The 17,020-nt window shown below is 34.0% G+C and overlaps 1 protein-coding gene across 3 annotated transcripts in view; it reads right to left on the bottom strand.

The window, feature by feature from the left end:
- Window positions 1–3,877: 3,877 nt before the first annotated feature.
- Window positions 3,878–17,020, bottom strand: part of Hip1 (Huntingtin interacting protein 1) — a 127,540-nt gene continuing 114,397 nt past the window's right edge. For 2 of the 3 annotated variants that reach the window (XM_071588392.1, XM_071588394.1), the window contains exons 13-22: window positions 16,196–16,376; window positions 15,343–15,432; window positions 14,934–15,146; window positions 13,997–14,268; window positions 12,990–13,142; window positions 11,121–11,221; window positions 9,082–9,311; window positions 6,478–6,650; window positions 6,250–6,294; window positions 3,878–6,138 (exon numbers count right to left, since the gene is read on the bottom strand). In XM_071588392.1, the coding sequence (XP_071444493.1) occupies window positions 6,121–6,138; window positions 6,250–6,294; window positions 6,478–6,650; window positions 9,082–9,311; window positions 11,121–11,221; window positions 12,990–13,142; window positions 13,997–14,268; window positions 14,934–15,146; window positions 15,343–15,432; window positions 16,196–16,376 (1,476 nt within the window). In that variant the 3' untranslated portion in view covers window positions 3,878–6,120. The remainder of the gene's footprint in view (window positions 6,139–6,249; window positions 6,295–6,477; window positions 6,651–9,081; window positions 9,312–11,120; window positions 11,222–12,989; window positions 13,143–13,996; window positions 14,269–14,933; window positions 15,147–15,342; window positions 15,433–16,195; window positions 16,377–17,020) is intronic. The other variant, XM_071588393.1, reaches the window with a different exon arrangement.

Raw genomic sequence — 17,020 nt, 5'->3', positions numbered from 1 at the left:
GAATGTTGCGGTGGCTAACATACTGGCTTCCCACTGAAAAGACTAAGGTTCGAATTCTTGAGACCAGATATTTTTCAGTAGTATCCTGATCTCTACTTGAGGTACTTTGCGGAGAACACTTTGGGTGAGTACGCCATCTGTCGGATGGGACATTAATCTGCAGACCTCTTGGCACCTTTCATCAAGAGTAGGCTGACGCCTGGTTTCTCTCCACCCTTCCTCCTTTCTCACCTATCTACGAGGGTCATCCGGAAAGTAGTACCCGTTCGTGAAATAAAGACACAAAAGTAAATATTAACAAACATAAAAAATTTTATTTGAAAGAGGATACTTTAAACTACTTCTCAACATAATCTCCAAGCAAATTAAGGCATTTGTCATAACGTGTGACAAGTTTCTGTATTCCTGCTGCATAGTCCTTCGCCGCCAGCTCATTGAGATACGCGAGGGACCCATCTTGCACAAATTTTTGCATAATGCAGATGGTGTTTAACAATTTCATGAACAATTGTTCGAGAAACATTGGGAAAATGCTCACAGATGTCATCAATTGTGACGCGCCGATCGTTCCTCACGAATTCGTCAACTGAGCTCACCAGTTGGTCTGTAATGACAGACGGTCTCTCCGAACGCTCATCGTCGTGTGTGTTCCCCCTCCCCATGTTGAAGTTGCGACACCACCGCCGAACAGACGACTCGTCCATTACATTGTCTCCATACACCTCCTTTAATTGGCGATGAATATCACATGGGCGAACGTTTCTTGCATTGAGGAATTTAATCACTGCCCTCACTTCACAACTGGCGGCGTTCTCAATTTTTTTAAACATTGTAAACAATCACAGAAACAACACAGGCAATGCTAGCGTCACGCAACTTGGCTCAGAGAAGGCAGACAAGCCACTGAAGCTATCTGACCTCGTCCAGCGGCTACTCGCGTCGTCAGCACTTAATGCGGCACGAACGGGTACTACTTTCCGGATGACCCTCGTATAATGGCGAAAATGACTTAAGTTGTTGGTTGCCTCCCCTAAAAACTACTATTACTAACAATATAGGATAATTTGTAATGCATGTTCCTAGGAGCCTGCAGCTTATAGAGGAACAGAGCAAGGTCCTCTGATCAAATACAGCCCTGCAACTCTATATGATAATATACAAAATAAAATCAACAAATTTCTCATTCAAAACTATAATACACAAAAAAAGGATGCAAATTTTTGAGCACCATAGCCTGAATAATGAAAAAGTAAAATAATAAATGAAAAAATCATTTTGCCAGCAAATAGCACCATAGGTATGTCAGTCATAGAGGCTGCATATCATCTCCAGTCAGTCAGTTGGTGGCAGCCAGTGCAAGATGGTGGGTGTGTTGCATGAGTGTACACAAGAAGAGCAGCTCTTACGAACATTTCATTGGGAACATCTACCCTACAGTCCCGACTTAGCCGCCACTGATTTTCATCTGGCCCCTAAGAAATCATTTTGGTGGCTGTAGTGCAACAGACAACTCTTTGGCTGTGACAGCAAACAAAAGACTTCTTTCCTAACAGGTATCAAGGACTTATAAAGAGATGGGAAAAGTGTTTAAATGTGCTGGTCGAAAATGTAAAAAAGTGAATTAAATTCCAGGAAGTTGCTCTGATTACTATAGCCTCTATCCAGTTTTGTGAGTTATTTGACTTACCCTCGCAGCTACAATCTATAGACAAGCATCATTATCTTTTTTCTGTACAGAAAATAATTTTTATGGAGAAGGGGACACATTTTTAAGTTATGCTGTTTTTTTAAGTCATGTTATGATATAATTATACAGATTGAAACTACAAGGTCTGTCCCAAAAGCAGTGGAACTGAGTTTATTAAAAAAAATATCGTCACAATTGATACATACTCAAAAGTCTTAGAAGTAGCACCATTGTGTATCCATACACCGCTGCCAGTGGGTTTTTTACACCTCATATGCCTTCGGGAAGGTGGTGCCCGGAATGTTACTAAGCTCCCTCATCACAGCCTGTTGTAATGCTTCCACTGAGCCGTGGTGACGTCCTTTTAGCATGGATTTGAGGTGGCAGAAGAGGAAGGTCTGGTTGGATATTGTCTAATAAATGTGAATCCTCACTCACATGGTCGAGAAGCTCTTCGCAGATTTCCTTTTGATCATCTAAGAGTACTCGAATAAGATTTTTTCCCTCTTTTTGATTTGAAGGGCCTCCTGAATGTATGGAGTCTTCAACATTTTCTCTACCCTGCTACTGAAATAACTTGTGCCACTCAAAAATATATGATCTACCCATGGTGATATCACCATTAGCTGCCTTGAGCATGTCACGTCTCTTTCCTGAATTTGCCCAGTTTCATGCAAAATTTGATGGCATAGTACTGTTCAAATGACTGGTTCATGACAAAGCGTAACGAAATCAAATTTTAAGAGGCTTCGCAAAGGAATGATCCACACTCCACAAAGACTGGAAGCCAACTGCCACCGGCCTCCAGCCTTTCTTGAGACTCCCCTTCCTCCAACCCAGCCAGAGAAACTGCCACCCATCTGTCCATCGGTATTCCCAGAAAAAATATACTTTTGGGGCAGACCTTGTACGTGGACTATAGGTTTTATACTTAATAAGAGGGATAACAAAGAAAAATTGATATTTATTTCATATTTCCCTGGTAATACGAAATATATACATATGCTTACAATTATTGAATGAAATACTTGTATTTCAATGCAAATATCACAACACCTAATGATGATAATACTGTGTTACCTCTTGAAGATATCCCTTGTTGTGAGGGAATAATTCCCTCTAATAATTTTAATTATCAGTCAGGACATCTTGGAGCCTCTTTCCTCCAGGTAACTTGGACGGTAAAAGGCATAAAAACAGGAAGGATACAATAAAAATAAATTCCGATATGAGAATAAAACCAAAAAAAATCCATTCCAGTGTAAAATCATGATGAAAACGAATCAACCGTGTAGTTTCATACGTTATATGGTGGAATTCAAACAATGCGTAACAATGAAATAATAACACTTTTCCACTAGTTATTCATTTAATACATGACCGGTTTTGATGAACTACATAATCTTCAGGTCACTGTAACTCCTGAAGATGATGTAGTACATTGAACCTGGTTGTGTATTAAATTAATATCTAGTGGAAAAGTGTTATTAATACAAACAAGGAAACTTTTTCCTTCTGCATCAAAAACGTCAAGCTTAAATGGATTTCTATTCATAAAAGGAGTAATACTGACAACTGATAGTGAACAACATCGATTCTCTAACTTGTATATTGGCATAGTATTTTTACTGAGACATCAAGTCCTTCATAGGCAACACCTAATCATATTCACAAATTTCAGCACATTGAGCTACTAAGAGATTTCTGAACATCGGAAAAAGACATTTTAGTGCTCTCAAAAAAATATCTAGGGAAGATTACAGAGAAATAAATTTTTGAGTTTTGTTTAAACAACAGTGGTCTCTCTCACAGCAGAGAAATTTAGTCTCAAAAAGAGAGGGTGGCAATGGGTTTTCCACTCTTCCCCCTCATTATTAACTTATGCAGAGAGAAATTTGAAAAATGTGTCCAATTTAAAACCATCTTACTGGCTTCAGTATATAAATATTTGTAATTTTTCCACAGGAAAAAGAAGATTTTGAAGAATTTCATCTACACTTTAACGTCATTCATAAAACACAAAATAAATACAATAAAATAATAAGTTCACCAAATAAATCATAAGAGGGCAGTTCTTACAGTTTTCTTGATGTGTTGGCCAGGAAAAGGGAAGATAAAAGTCTGGAGCATTCAAATTTTAAGAAGAAATTCACATTCACATGTATTTCAATGTGGCTCCACATTATCACCCACAATTTCGAGTGTCATTAAGACTTTTTATGATCATGTCAATGTGGTATGAGAGTATTGAAAAGGAGCATCTTTCAGTTTTTAAGGAAATGGGCAGCCTTCCATTCGTGAAAAGAGCTTTGAATGAAAAAAAATCAGATAATGACCAGAAAGACAAGACCAAACCTATCACTGCCTCAAAACTGACATACATTTGAGAACATCTTATCTCATAGCTAGTATTCTGTGAAGAGGCAATATTGAAACCTAACTGTAAAAGATTTGGTATAGTTGGGAAAATTAGACATTTGTGAAAGATATTCAGAGTACCCTTGAGGCTCAAGCAATGTAGGAAAAATCTAATTGCCAGTTTAGAGCATGCTGATGGAGCATAGAAGAGCACTCAAAGCAAGGTAGTGAATGACTTCAACCATTGCAGAGCACATCCTGCGACAGAAATGGGGCATTAGACACTCTTTGATGAAGCCATTATTTAGGCTTAAATTGGGCTATATCATCCTTTTCTGATTTGAGTAGCAATCAAGATAGCCAATTGACCATCTAATTGGCCATTTAGCAGGTGGCTAACATCTTAGCTCTACACAGAACAGCACCTAAGCTCCAATGATAAGTGATCAGTTGTGCAATATTTTTTAATTATTGCATATGGTCTGTAATGGTCAGTGGCCATCTCAGAAAAACACATACGTGTAAGGTTGACAAATGAATGAACTCTTCAGCAGCTTCCGACATCCACAAAATGTAGAATGAAATGTTGAGGTTTAGCAAACATGCCCACTATGAAGCAGTGAAAAGAGCAATCACTGAAAACCTGGAAAAAATATAAACACAGTAGTTTTTGTGCATTTCCAGGGCTTCTCCATTCTTGGAATTGCATAAGTACGCATTCATTTGACAAGGGATAACAAAGGGATATAAAAAGCACAAGAGACAGTATCACAAGGCATGAATGTATTGTATACATATTTCATTTACAACATGAAATCAACCTTAGGTGCTATCAACATTTAAACAGTTTAAATTTTTTTCTTATAATTGGTAAATTATATAAATATTTTCTTAAATGAGGTAACACAAAGGGGCAGTTAATTACAATGAAAGAAATATAAAATATCTACCATGGAAAGTTAACAAATGCACATGTATTAAATGTTAAACTTGACCTATAAAAAATATATTGAGAAAAAAATGATTTTACAAAGAGTAACAAAAATTATAATAGGAGGTCATAGTGGCTGTTAATTCATACCATATCTGTTGCCTATGATGATTACTTGTTACTTCAAACAAAATTACACATATAGTAAAGAGGATACTGTTGTCTTTGGAATACAATCTTTTTAGCAATAATCCAAGAAGTGGACACACATGGTAGAGATATGAAGTATCATATTAGTTTTAGGATAAAGTTTTTAGAAAATGAAATAGCACCTCACCAAAATGAAACACTAATTCTTTAAACTAGCTTCCTTTCCTCCACTGAAAGGTTTTGTTTTCCTTATGAAGGATATATGCCTATCAATGAAACTTCAAAATTATATAACTTAACCATCATTCAAAGTAAATGTTTAAGTATAAACAACAATATCAGCTGCTTATACCTGTTTTAAATAATGTCTTCATCATATGGTAATGTATTACTTGTTTCGATAATTGATATCAATCAATACTGTAACTTTGGTAATGATATAAGAAAAATTTTCTATTTACAATGACATCTATTTATATTTACATTTAGAAAATTTATCATCATATTTCCCACAAACATGATTTATTTTACTAAGTAGGAGGTAATAAATGCCAAAATTAATTGTCATTTCAATAAAATTCATGACAACATCCCAAATTATATTTGATATGACATTACCTTATTACTTCATTTTCCTACTCATTTTGAATTATATAACATTATTGTACACACAACTGATAATTATGAAAAACACTTTCCTCGAGATATTCATTATTCAACAAAAATATTCGACATACACTGAAAGAATCATTCATTGTAATTTCACAATTTGTACCTTATGCCAAAAGAGCACATGCACTGAAATGTCAATCATACCAAAACAGGCACACTAGCAAAATTAGACATATGAAAAGGTTAACCCATAAAAAACTTATACACCTACTAGTGTATTTGAATTCAATATTTACACTTTCTCCAAAGTTTAATTTCTTGAAAGTAACATAATTTCACCAACAAAAGGAGTTTTCCTTTCTCTCGTGTTATATGTGAATGGCTACACATTGTGTATGTCCTGCAAGAAAATGGTACACAGATAAGTTAAAAACATCAATATTCAGCGGGTAAATATGCATTTAGCAATGATTGAAATCCAGTCTCAAAAATCCACATGCTTCATACTTACGGTATCACATAATTCAGATGGATTATCCATTAATAAATTAAATAGCTGTCGAAAGCATTGAATGAAAAAAACACATGCATAAGCAACATGCTGACATGCACAAGAACAATATTGTACAATTAACTTAACGAGACAAGATATTGAGACAAAAATTGCAGATACAACTAAAGCACAGGTCAAATATTGAAGTTAAAAATAAAACTAGTTGAATCACCAATGAAGATATACCTTTTCGTCCCATCCTTCAAGCTCACCACCAAGTTGATAATGATGGCGACGTAAGGTAGTCACTTTCTCTCTTTCTTTCTGAAGTAATGATTCCAACTCAAGAACTCGCACTTGACTTTCCATGGCCAGTGTCTTTGCTTGGTGCAAAGTTAGCCTAGACACATCAAAGTCCTCTGAAATAAAGATAACCAGGGAGTAGTAAATCAACTTGACTGGCATGATCAATGAATTATTTTGATTATACAATTTGATTTAAAAAAATTAGAATATCAACATTAATAGTCCAAAAACCACATCAATATGTATTCTCACACAAATACAAATTACCATGAGCATATGGACTCATGGAAAAAACAATATGTATAAGATGGGCCATAAGCATATTGAATTGTGAATAATTAAAGGCAAAACACCCTTTATAATTCAACCAAAGAACATAGGTTTCAGCAGTACCTTAAGTACTTGTTTTTTTCATTTGACAAGTTATATGACCTCATATTCTTCAAAACATCAATTAATGTTTGTGCAAGAATCCATAATATATATGAACAAGGCTTCAGACAATGTGCACTGCATACGAATAATGCTACATATCCTAAAGGAAATTAATTAACTATGGTAGAACATTGATTCATGCTCCTTAGACTGCAGGTAGGCATGATTGTAGGTTTAAGTAAAAAAGCTAAAAGTAGAAAATAGAAATGATTACACCTTATTGTCCTTGATTTTCTCAATGTGTAGACCTAGACGGTAATAAAAAATTGTAGTGCACAACTATATGTAAATAATGACTGAGAAGCACCTAAATACAGAGAACAGATAGTCATGAGCTGGGTAACAGTAAAATACGTATCAACTTGATCAAACCAACTTGAAGGTCAATTTCATACATGAAAGCACAGCTCATTTAATATTAAGCTCTACAATGTAAATATAAAATGAACACACCTACGGTCGTGAAGCAATGAAAACAAGATAGCGAAGACTGTAAACTTGATTGACGTTAGGTTGTAAAGGGGAGGGGAAATAAAACTAAGTTACAAGTAAAGGGAAAGATAGGGAACACACACCAGGCCACTTGGATGTGTTTGGGAAACAGTGACCCACGTAAACCCTCAATCACACAAAAAAAGGCAAAATTAATGATAAAAAATAAAACAAACTTACAACCACTCAATCACTACGGTGTGTTAAGGAATAACTATTCTTCTCTGAAGAGGCCTGCTTAGCAGGTGAAACATCTCGTGTCAGGTTCTCTCAAGGCACTTACCCCCGATACTTATTTCCTCGTTTTTTGTTTGTGTGACTGACAGGTCCCTGGCATAGGTGGAATCCTTGCAAACCCTGAACGAGTGAGTGTGTGAGATTCACAAAGGTCTGATACACCCGAGTGATTGAGTGACTGCATGTTTACGTAAGTCCTTTCTGTAATTCTATTAATTTTGCCTTCTTGTGTGTGATTCAGGTATACATGGGTCACTGTTTCCCAAACATACCCAAGTGATCTAGTGTGTGTTCCCTATCTTTCCCCTAGCTTGTAACTTTGTTTTCTTTCCCTTACCCTTTACAACCTAGTGCCGAACAAGTTTAGGGTCTCAGCTATCTCATTTTCACTTAAGCCCTAGAGCCTGTGAAATTCACTTATTTGGGGAGGATTTCTTGGATCCAAAACATTTAAAAAAATATATATGAAATTGAGTTTGAATTCCATTTAAACACTCAATTGATAAAATATTATTGGGAATTCAGAAGTAAATAAGGAATATAAGGTTCTAGGATTGGATAAAAAATACTCAATTTTAAGATTTGAACAAATTCTAGATTGGACCCATCCCTATTCATGATTGCTTGCTACTAACTTATCACATTGCCACCACAATAACACTTTCACCACAGATTTTTTATTTCTAACATTTTAAAATTTAACTTTAGGATGTTATTCTAATCAAATGTTAACAATATTTATTCATGGAAATTACTATGAAATTTTTGCAAATTGCATACGGATGAGATTCCATTGTTATAACAAGCAAATGCAGGGCAAGAAAGAATGAAATTCACTTTTATAGGGAGAAAAAAATTCAATGACTGCATTAGTATTGATATGCTGATTGTTTGCCCAAACAAAGTAATCAAGCCAGATCATACAGCCAGAGAGTATAGCTCGAATCCATGTCAGTAAGTGTCACAAGATGTCACAGTATTTTTACTAAGCTGCTTTAATTTTATTACACTTTGTAAAAATATGAAATCTGAATGCAGACAATAATTCCTGATATGCATCCCAAAAGTTAGGTTTACATTGACCATTATCACAATCACATTCCTTAAATTTTTTTACTTTCACTTAAAAAATTTGAAGCCCTACAGATTCCTCTTAATGAACCAATGATTTTATTAGATCAGCAATGCTCAAAATGACCATGCATTGAGTTGAGTAAACGTTGCTGATTTTATAATGAAGAGGTAATCTTGAATGAGGTGAGAGAAAGACATCTGTTAATAATAATTTATTGCCGATACTTACAATTTTACTAAGCCATTTTTGTCATGGTCAATGCATTCAAGATAATTTAAATTTTTATCAAACCATCCTTTGGTTACCTTTTTCTGCAACTAGCTGAGAACAATCCTTTGCGGTAGCAACAACAGCCCCAGTTGCTCGAGCAACAGCTTTTGAAGCATCTGATAATGCATATAAGTTAGCACTGTCACGGGAAGCTTTGACTTTACTTGCAATTACAAGCTGAGCTGTACTGGCAGCAATTTCTTGTGAAGCTACTACTACTTGCTCAAGTTTCCCTTCTCCTTGCACAGCCTTATCTGCAGCATTCCTACAGGTGAAAAATCAACAAGAAATTTAATGATGAAACAAAACATTTTGAAAGAGGTAGTTGAAATTTTATTATAAGCATTTCTCCTAATGTTTCACCATAATTTAGCAAAGCAAGAGGTGAACATTTCTATATCACAAAAAAATTGGAGCATAACTTAATCAATCAGAAACAAAACTTTAAGATATAATCATGCCCACTTCATCGCTTTAATAATGAAGTTGAATAATTAGCATTAAGCCAATAAATTTGAATGGCAACGGCTAAAACATGACTGTTAATCTTCTTTGGTCTTCAAATCAATGGAACTATTATGAGTGCATCATAAGATTTGGCTGGTTTGAATGTGTGACTTAAATTGCCATTGCATGCATGTATAGTGGTTTTAACCGCCAAACAAAGCAAAAGATTTAAAATACATTTTTCAACTACATCTACATAATTATAGTTAAGAAACACGTAAGTACCCCAATGCTGGAGGGTTCAATTCTTGAAATTATTTATTAAATGGAATTTATGAAAATGAATAAAGCTTAATCATTATGGACATACGCTTATGGTACAAGTATGTGAATTGTTTTCCATATGTCTATACAACAATTTCCAAAGGTTTGCAGAAACACTTTCCTGGCACCCTGTATAATTAAAGGCACTTTGCATTTAATACCAAATCATTCACTGTTAACTTTTTTCCTGCAGCTCACTCCCCGCAAACTTATCCCTCCCATGTGGCAAAAAGGGAGGTTTTTGGGTCTCTATAAACTTCCTTATTCCCAAAATAATGAAATAATACAAATAATAAAATTATGAATATAATTATGATATGAAATAATATAAATAATAATATGACTATAATAAAAATAATCTATATTCAATGTTCATTTAATGTAAAATTTTTAGTAAATTATTCTGACGAATATAATTTCAATAAAATTTGAAAGTATGAGAGTGCAACAAAGAGAGGATGAAAAGGTACACTCACAACTGTCTACCATGTGAACGAACAAAGTACGTTCACAGCAGCAAAAGGGTTAATGGACATCCTAGAATGAATGACAGTTTTATTTTGCTATACCTATAAATATTTTCTATCCTTCAGTGACTCTTTTGAATCAGTTATGTCGCCTCAACACAATTTTAACCATTTCATTCACATACTTATTATTACTTCAAACAATCTCATTTTAAAGAGAGTTGTTTATTTCCCATGGCATAACAAGTATATTTTTCAGCAAACAAGTTTTTTTAATCAGGGTGTCCACAATTAACTACCAGGCAAATTCCTTAATCGCACTTAGAATCTTTTCAGTTTTCAAGAGCATTCCATATCCGCAAAAGAGTGTATTTTTGGGCTGGCTTTGGGGATTTTCTAATACAAGTAATAATTGACAACAGGTTTAATAAACAAAAAGGAGGGGTTGGTAGTCTCAGAGTAAGATCAATTGCTTAACATAATACCCTGCTCTATGCTAAAAATATATGCAAAGAATATTGAACACAAACACTTTTTGATTAAAGCATACTCTAATTATTGCCATTTATTGACAGAGGACATCTCAGGAGGTGGACCTCTCAGTGAAACATACATTTCCTGGATACTGAAGCCAAAACTTAAAAACAAACAGTGATGTACTGTTTCACTTAATTGATACAATTTAAGAGAAATGCCAAAAATGATGGGGTTAGAACTCATCAATGCCATGTGATGGAACAGTGATACAAATTTGCCAACTGTCATAAGTGATGCTCACATAGCTTGCACTTCAATCGTTATTAAACGAACAACTTCCCTACTACAACATGACTTACACAAAATATTTTGCTCCAATCGCCACTGCTTTTGCAGCAGATATTAATCCCTCAGTCCACTGATGATTTCGCTTATAAAACTCTTTGGCAGATGCCGTTCCCTGGAAAGGAGATATGAAGTTTACATTGCATGATTTTTTTATAGTACAAATGGAATTTTATTGACAACAGAGTTAGTTCAAAGATAATTTTTTAAAATTTATAAACATAAACATGCGGTAAAATTAATTTTTAATCATAACTATACAGAAATAGAGAATAGTATCTTAATCGTTAATTTTCCACATGATTGTGGTCCAACTGTCATGTAAAAGCAACTGATATTTTTGAGATGCATGACAAATTGTTTCAATGCATTATGTGCACAAAATATTCTTGTGAGAGAAACCTTAAATGTTAATTTATCCAACTACGATAAATTGAAATGGAAAATTCTCATGGATTGTGGATTCTACCAAATTTCATAGTTGATATCTGATATTTAGTTCAAAAGTTATGGATGAAGTATTAGAACCTTCATCCATTACATTATGCTTAATGGCTTTTATGTAGCATTTCTTCACATCATATTAGGCTATTAATAGAAACATATATGACAGTAACAAAAGATGTACTATTACTATTCCTCATCTTTGATAAACTTTTTTATAAAATTTGAACTTCAGTAGGTTAATACTAATCATAAATAAGTGTGAACAGCATATCTCCATAAAAGATTAAATTTTGTGACACATTGAAACAGGTGTGGGTCGCGGTAGTCCAGGGGGTTGAGCGTTGGACTGCTGACTGGAGGGGACCGGGTTTGATTCCCGGGCAAGGTACTCTGGCCACCTGCAGCTCCACCAAAGCTATGTGATTTTTTAGGTACCAGATCTTCCTCAGAAACCATAACCAGCACAGGGAAAGGATCTGCCCCCCCTACCCTGATGTGTGAATTTCACATGCGGCCGGGCTCAGTACTGAGTGAACTCTACCATCACCTACCAAACTGACCTTCGGGTTGATTACTGTGTTTATGGTTTTTTTATTGAAACAGGTATGAATGTATAAGGGTCAATCTAAATGTAATATATTGATCTACAAACATTTCACGTGATCTTTGATACTCACTGACGATATCACCATCTAATACAAGTTTTAAAAATATGTAAACTGCCTTGTTAAAATATCAGTTCCAGATATAATGTTTTTTATTTTGATTCCAAATCCATTTCTTATCTCATAACTGGTGGACGTGGGCACCAAATAAATGTACTGACCCATCACAAATGTGCTCCAATCTAGAATTTGTGGGCTATCGATATTGGAATAATTACTGTCAAATAAATCATCATGTGCACTTTTATTCCTTTAGCCAGCTCACCGGATGAAATAATCATTTATTTAACAATTAAGACAATGTTGCATATTTCACATTGTAGCATTGAACGAGTCACAGGCAAAAAATCTTAAATAATTTATTAAAAACAATTTCTTCTTACTACTTTCAGCATTATGCATTGGAGTGAATTCTTAGTTAGGTGACCTTTACACATGATGCATTGCTCTCAAAAAACAATAGAATACGCCTTATCTTAGACATGAAGCTGTTATGTATAATAAAACCACTTATCACAGATATGGTAAGATTACTTAGGAATCTCATTCTTCTGCAGGTGTTAATTTCAATTATCTCACATCAGCAGGTGATATGCTCATAACACCAATAAAATAAATTATAGAGACACATATAATAACCAAACGTTATCCTCTATATTATTCATTAATGTAAAATAGGAATGAATGGCTGGTACAACCATGTCATGCTACATTTGTGGAGATAACCAAAAGTATCAAGAATATGAATTCAAAATAATTCTTCATGCTTACCTTCCCTTGAGCAACAATTTCAGATTGAAGTAATCGAGACTTTTGAACAAGTACATGAATAGCCTTCATCAGTGCAGTGCAGGAATCTAAAATCTTCCCATTTACTTCCAGTTTAATTCCAGAATCAGCCTCTCGTGATTTTTTCAGCATTTCCTGAAACAATATCAGCATTTAATTTTTTATTCCCAAGATACAATCAGTCTTTGGCTTGTCATCAAATTTTTCAGGGGGCTGAACAACTAAAGTTGATACAATATCTATGCCGAAGATAGGTCTCGAACTTGCAAACTTTGAGTTTAAAAGGTCAGCAGGTTACCCACCCAGCTAACCCAGCCGGCAATAATATTGATTGTATAAATGAATAACATGATAATATATTAGTTCCTCAATTGATTTTATGCCATTAAAAAAGAAATTAAAACGTCTGATTCATAATGAATCATTCAATAATTACAAATAGTCATTCTCTGACCCTCATAGTTCAATCACATAATTGAATTACTAATAAAAGCCTGATTACTGTATAATTATTGGCCCACCAGAGAAATAATACTCCCAAGTGTTTATGTGAAATCCAGATAGCTTTAAAATCTTCATTCCCTATATGTATCGAAGTAAAATATACAAAAGGGAAATAAGCAACATCTTTATTTAGAGAATGAACTAAACAAAAAAGTGAGAAAAAAAGACTAAGTCTGCCCATGTCATACAAAACTTTTAAAATAATTTATTCTTATTTTCCTTAAGCTTCAATTACATTATTTGCCACATATTTTAAACTACCATCAAAAATATACATTTATTGCATGTATAACATAAGCATAATGCTTAAAATTTTGATCTATGTACACTCACATATAGCGGTAGAAATACTGTAGTAGTCACAGTATTAGTCAATGTGTTTGTCGCACATATCTATTCAAATTATTGTTACCCTATTGTGCTACAGATTAACTTTTAGAAAAATTTGAAAACTTTCTATAAGATTGTGAATATATATTACTCACTTCAATTCTGGCAGCTGCTTCATCAATCGCCTTATCAATTTCTGCCAGCTCATTTTCCACTCGATCTTCATTAATTTCTTCTCTGTTACTTGCACCTATTAGATTTGCTAATTCAACAGCCTCTTTAATGTGCAATTTTACCCCTTCAGCCTCTTTCTCAACAGCACCAAAATCAACAGCTTCACTTTCATTGCTACTCCTGCATCTTTCCTTCATGGTTTCCAGAAGTGTAAGGCATTGGTTTGCGACCATTTTGCATGCTCCAGCAACACCTATTAGTCCATGTATAGTGATATATTTTACAAATTTAAAGAGAATTTTTTTATATTCAATTAAACTGAAAAGTTATAAGGCTCTGCAATGGAAGTTTAACAAGTGGTTTTTAGGAAAAAATAAATTTCTACCACCAAGTATATTAAATAATTTTATCAGATAGTTTTTCTACATAGGTTACATCCAGGAACAAATAAATCCAAGAAGAGAACAGCATAAATGTGTTCAAAGGATGAGAAAATGTACGCCAAAAGAGTTGGTAGATAGGCCAAAAGAGTTGGTAGATAGGCCAAAAGAGTAGGTGGACAGCTGATCAGAAAATGAAGAAGGAACAGGAAAAGTAAAACCTTCACCATTCACTTCCTTTCAATCAAAGAACCAATTTTCATTAAGTCACCGCCAAAGGTTAACACTTCTTTACAAAACTACCACAATCAAGTTCTTGAATTTGTTCTCCTGATGAAGTTTTTCCTTTTTCCAGTGATTTTTCTGAAGCTAATCAGACCAGTTTTAAATTCACAACACCCAATCATCTGTTATTTCTGAGGAAAACTACTTTAAAAGTAGTTTTCCTCAGAAATTAGTGGGACAATCCCAAATGCAATTCAATACTGAAAAATATAATAATATGTATCATTCTCAGTTAAAAATGTACATCACTTACGTTCACCCTGTTCAATATTAGATGAAGAATTTGATGTGGCTTGTCCTCTTATTATAAAATCAGCCATTAGGTTGGAAAACTGTGTTGTGCACCTTAGAAATTCCCTCACAGATTCAGAAGAAGGAGTACTTTTGTCTTTGTAACATGCACTAAAAGAATCATTGGTGCAATCAAGGGATCGTATAACAGGAATTTCAAGGCGTCCAAAGTAGTCTGTAAAATGAATGGAGATTAAATTTATAACCTATGATTTTAAACTCATCATCATCTGAAAATAAAATTATTCATGGTAATACGCTGTGCTTCCAAAAACAAAAAGGGCCATTTTAAGAAATATGATGAAGACTTTGAATAACTTTACACAATACCACTCATACCATAAAAATTGACAGATAATTAATATAAATACCTGGTGTACAGGTAACTGCAGAGAAAGCTGGATTATCCATTTCATGCAATGCTCTCCGGAGTATGGATTCAGCTTCGGTGATACAAGATTCTGAAACGAAAATATTTTATTCCAATGACTATAATGAAAAAAAATTATGGAATTCTAAATTAATCCTAATTTAAACAATTTAAACAAAAATTGAGATAACTTATCTTTAATACTAGGGGCAGTCAAATGAAAACTGACACCCACTCTAACAATCAGCCCATACGCCAACAAGGACATAATTAAACAACTGCGTTAACCTGCAAGTTATCATTTTGCCGTTCTCTTACCACAGCGAAGGCAGTATTGAAACATAAAAACAGAGTTGCTACCTTTCGTATCAACTTTGTGATATGGCAGGTGTTCGGTTTTCATTAGACTGCCCCTAATAATCAAACTGGGGTGGTGAAAAATAAAAATTTAGAAATGTGTTCTGGTCATCTCTTCAATTTTTATAACAAAGTTTTGAAATTAGAAATCACTATTAGGAGAAAAAAAGATTTTTCTTAAATATACTTATGGGGCCTTTTGAGGAAAAAAATGATGCTTGCATTATTGTTTGTGACAAATAAACTCCGGCAACAAACAATAACTTCAAATGTTACACACCAGAGATGTAAAAAGTTTCTTAATGACCACAACATGACAGTTATTTCTAATAATTATTTTATGTCCATCAATCTACCTCAATAAGTTACCTATCTTTATGCCATATGGTAAGTTTAAATATTTTTCTGCAGTTGAATAACAATACTCACAAAGAGACTGGGTATTTCAAAGACATCAATTTTAAGTTTATACCCTATATAAAAAATAAAATTCTAACCTATAAACTCCCTAAGCCTAGTAGCAATTTCATTTTCAGAAAGTTCTTGAATTCTTTTTAATTCCTTCTGTTCTTGCTCTAATCTGACATCTAACGCCTCTTTTTGGGCAAGAAGGTCAATCAATTCTCCTTCCACTGTTGCTTTCTCTTCCAAAACCCAGTCCAATTTATTTGATATAACCTGAAACATGAAACATTTTTCATTAAATAATGGAGAATTAGTAACCAATGACATAAGCGAATAAAATCAAATTAGGTAAAATGTATTATTCTATTGATGTGAAGGTATTATTCCGATCTGAAACTAAGGCAGAGGATATTTAATCCACATAAATAGAGTCTTGACAATTTTATGTAGAACTAGCTTTGCTTTTACTCTATATTACAATCCCTTCTCGTGCAATAAACTGGCATAGCAGAGACTCCTTCAACACCAGAAGGTCCTACATGATTTATGTATGCATACATTTATCAGTAAATGAGAAAAAGCAGAGGAAAGAACAATCTATCTGAACTTGGAATTTTAAACGGTGAAGTGAACCCCCTGATCAAAGTACTTTACAGAAGACAAAATAAAATCTGTTTTCAAATATTCATGATGCATCTTCTAAGATGCATAAAATACTTAGCTTTCCAATGCAATTTCCATTACCTATACATTTATTTCACCGAACACACTATGTCTCAGAATGAAACACCTCAACTATATAGCATGAGACTGAATGAAAGAAAATGAAAAACATACATCAGACTAGGTGTATGAAATTAAATACATATGAGGATGCATTTAGCTCCTTAAACCATAAGATGCCATAAAAATTATGG

The sequence above is a fragment of the Hetaerina americana genome, unplaced genomic scaffold, assembly GCF_022747635.1.
Source record: "Hetaerina americana unplaced genomic scaffold, ioHetAmer1.1.p SCAF_3, whole genome shotgun sequence".
Classification (NCBI taxonomy): domain Eukaryota; kingdom Metazoa; phylum Arthropoda; class Insecta; order Odonata; family Calopterygidae; genus Hetaerina; species Hetaerina americana.
This window is presented reverse-complemented; position numbering and strand designations above follow the sequence as displayed.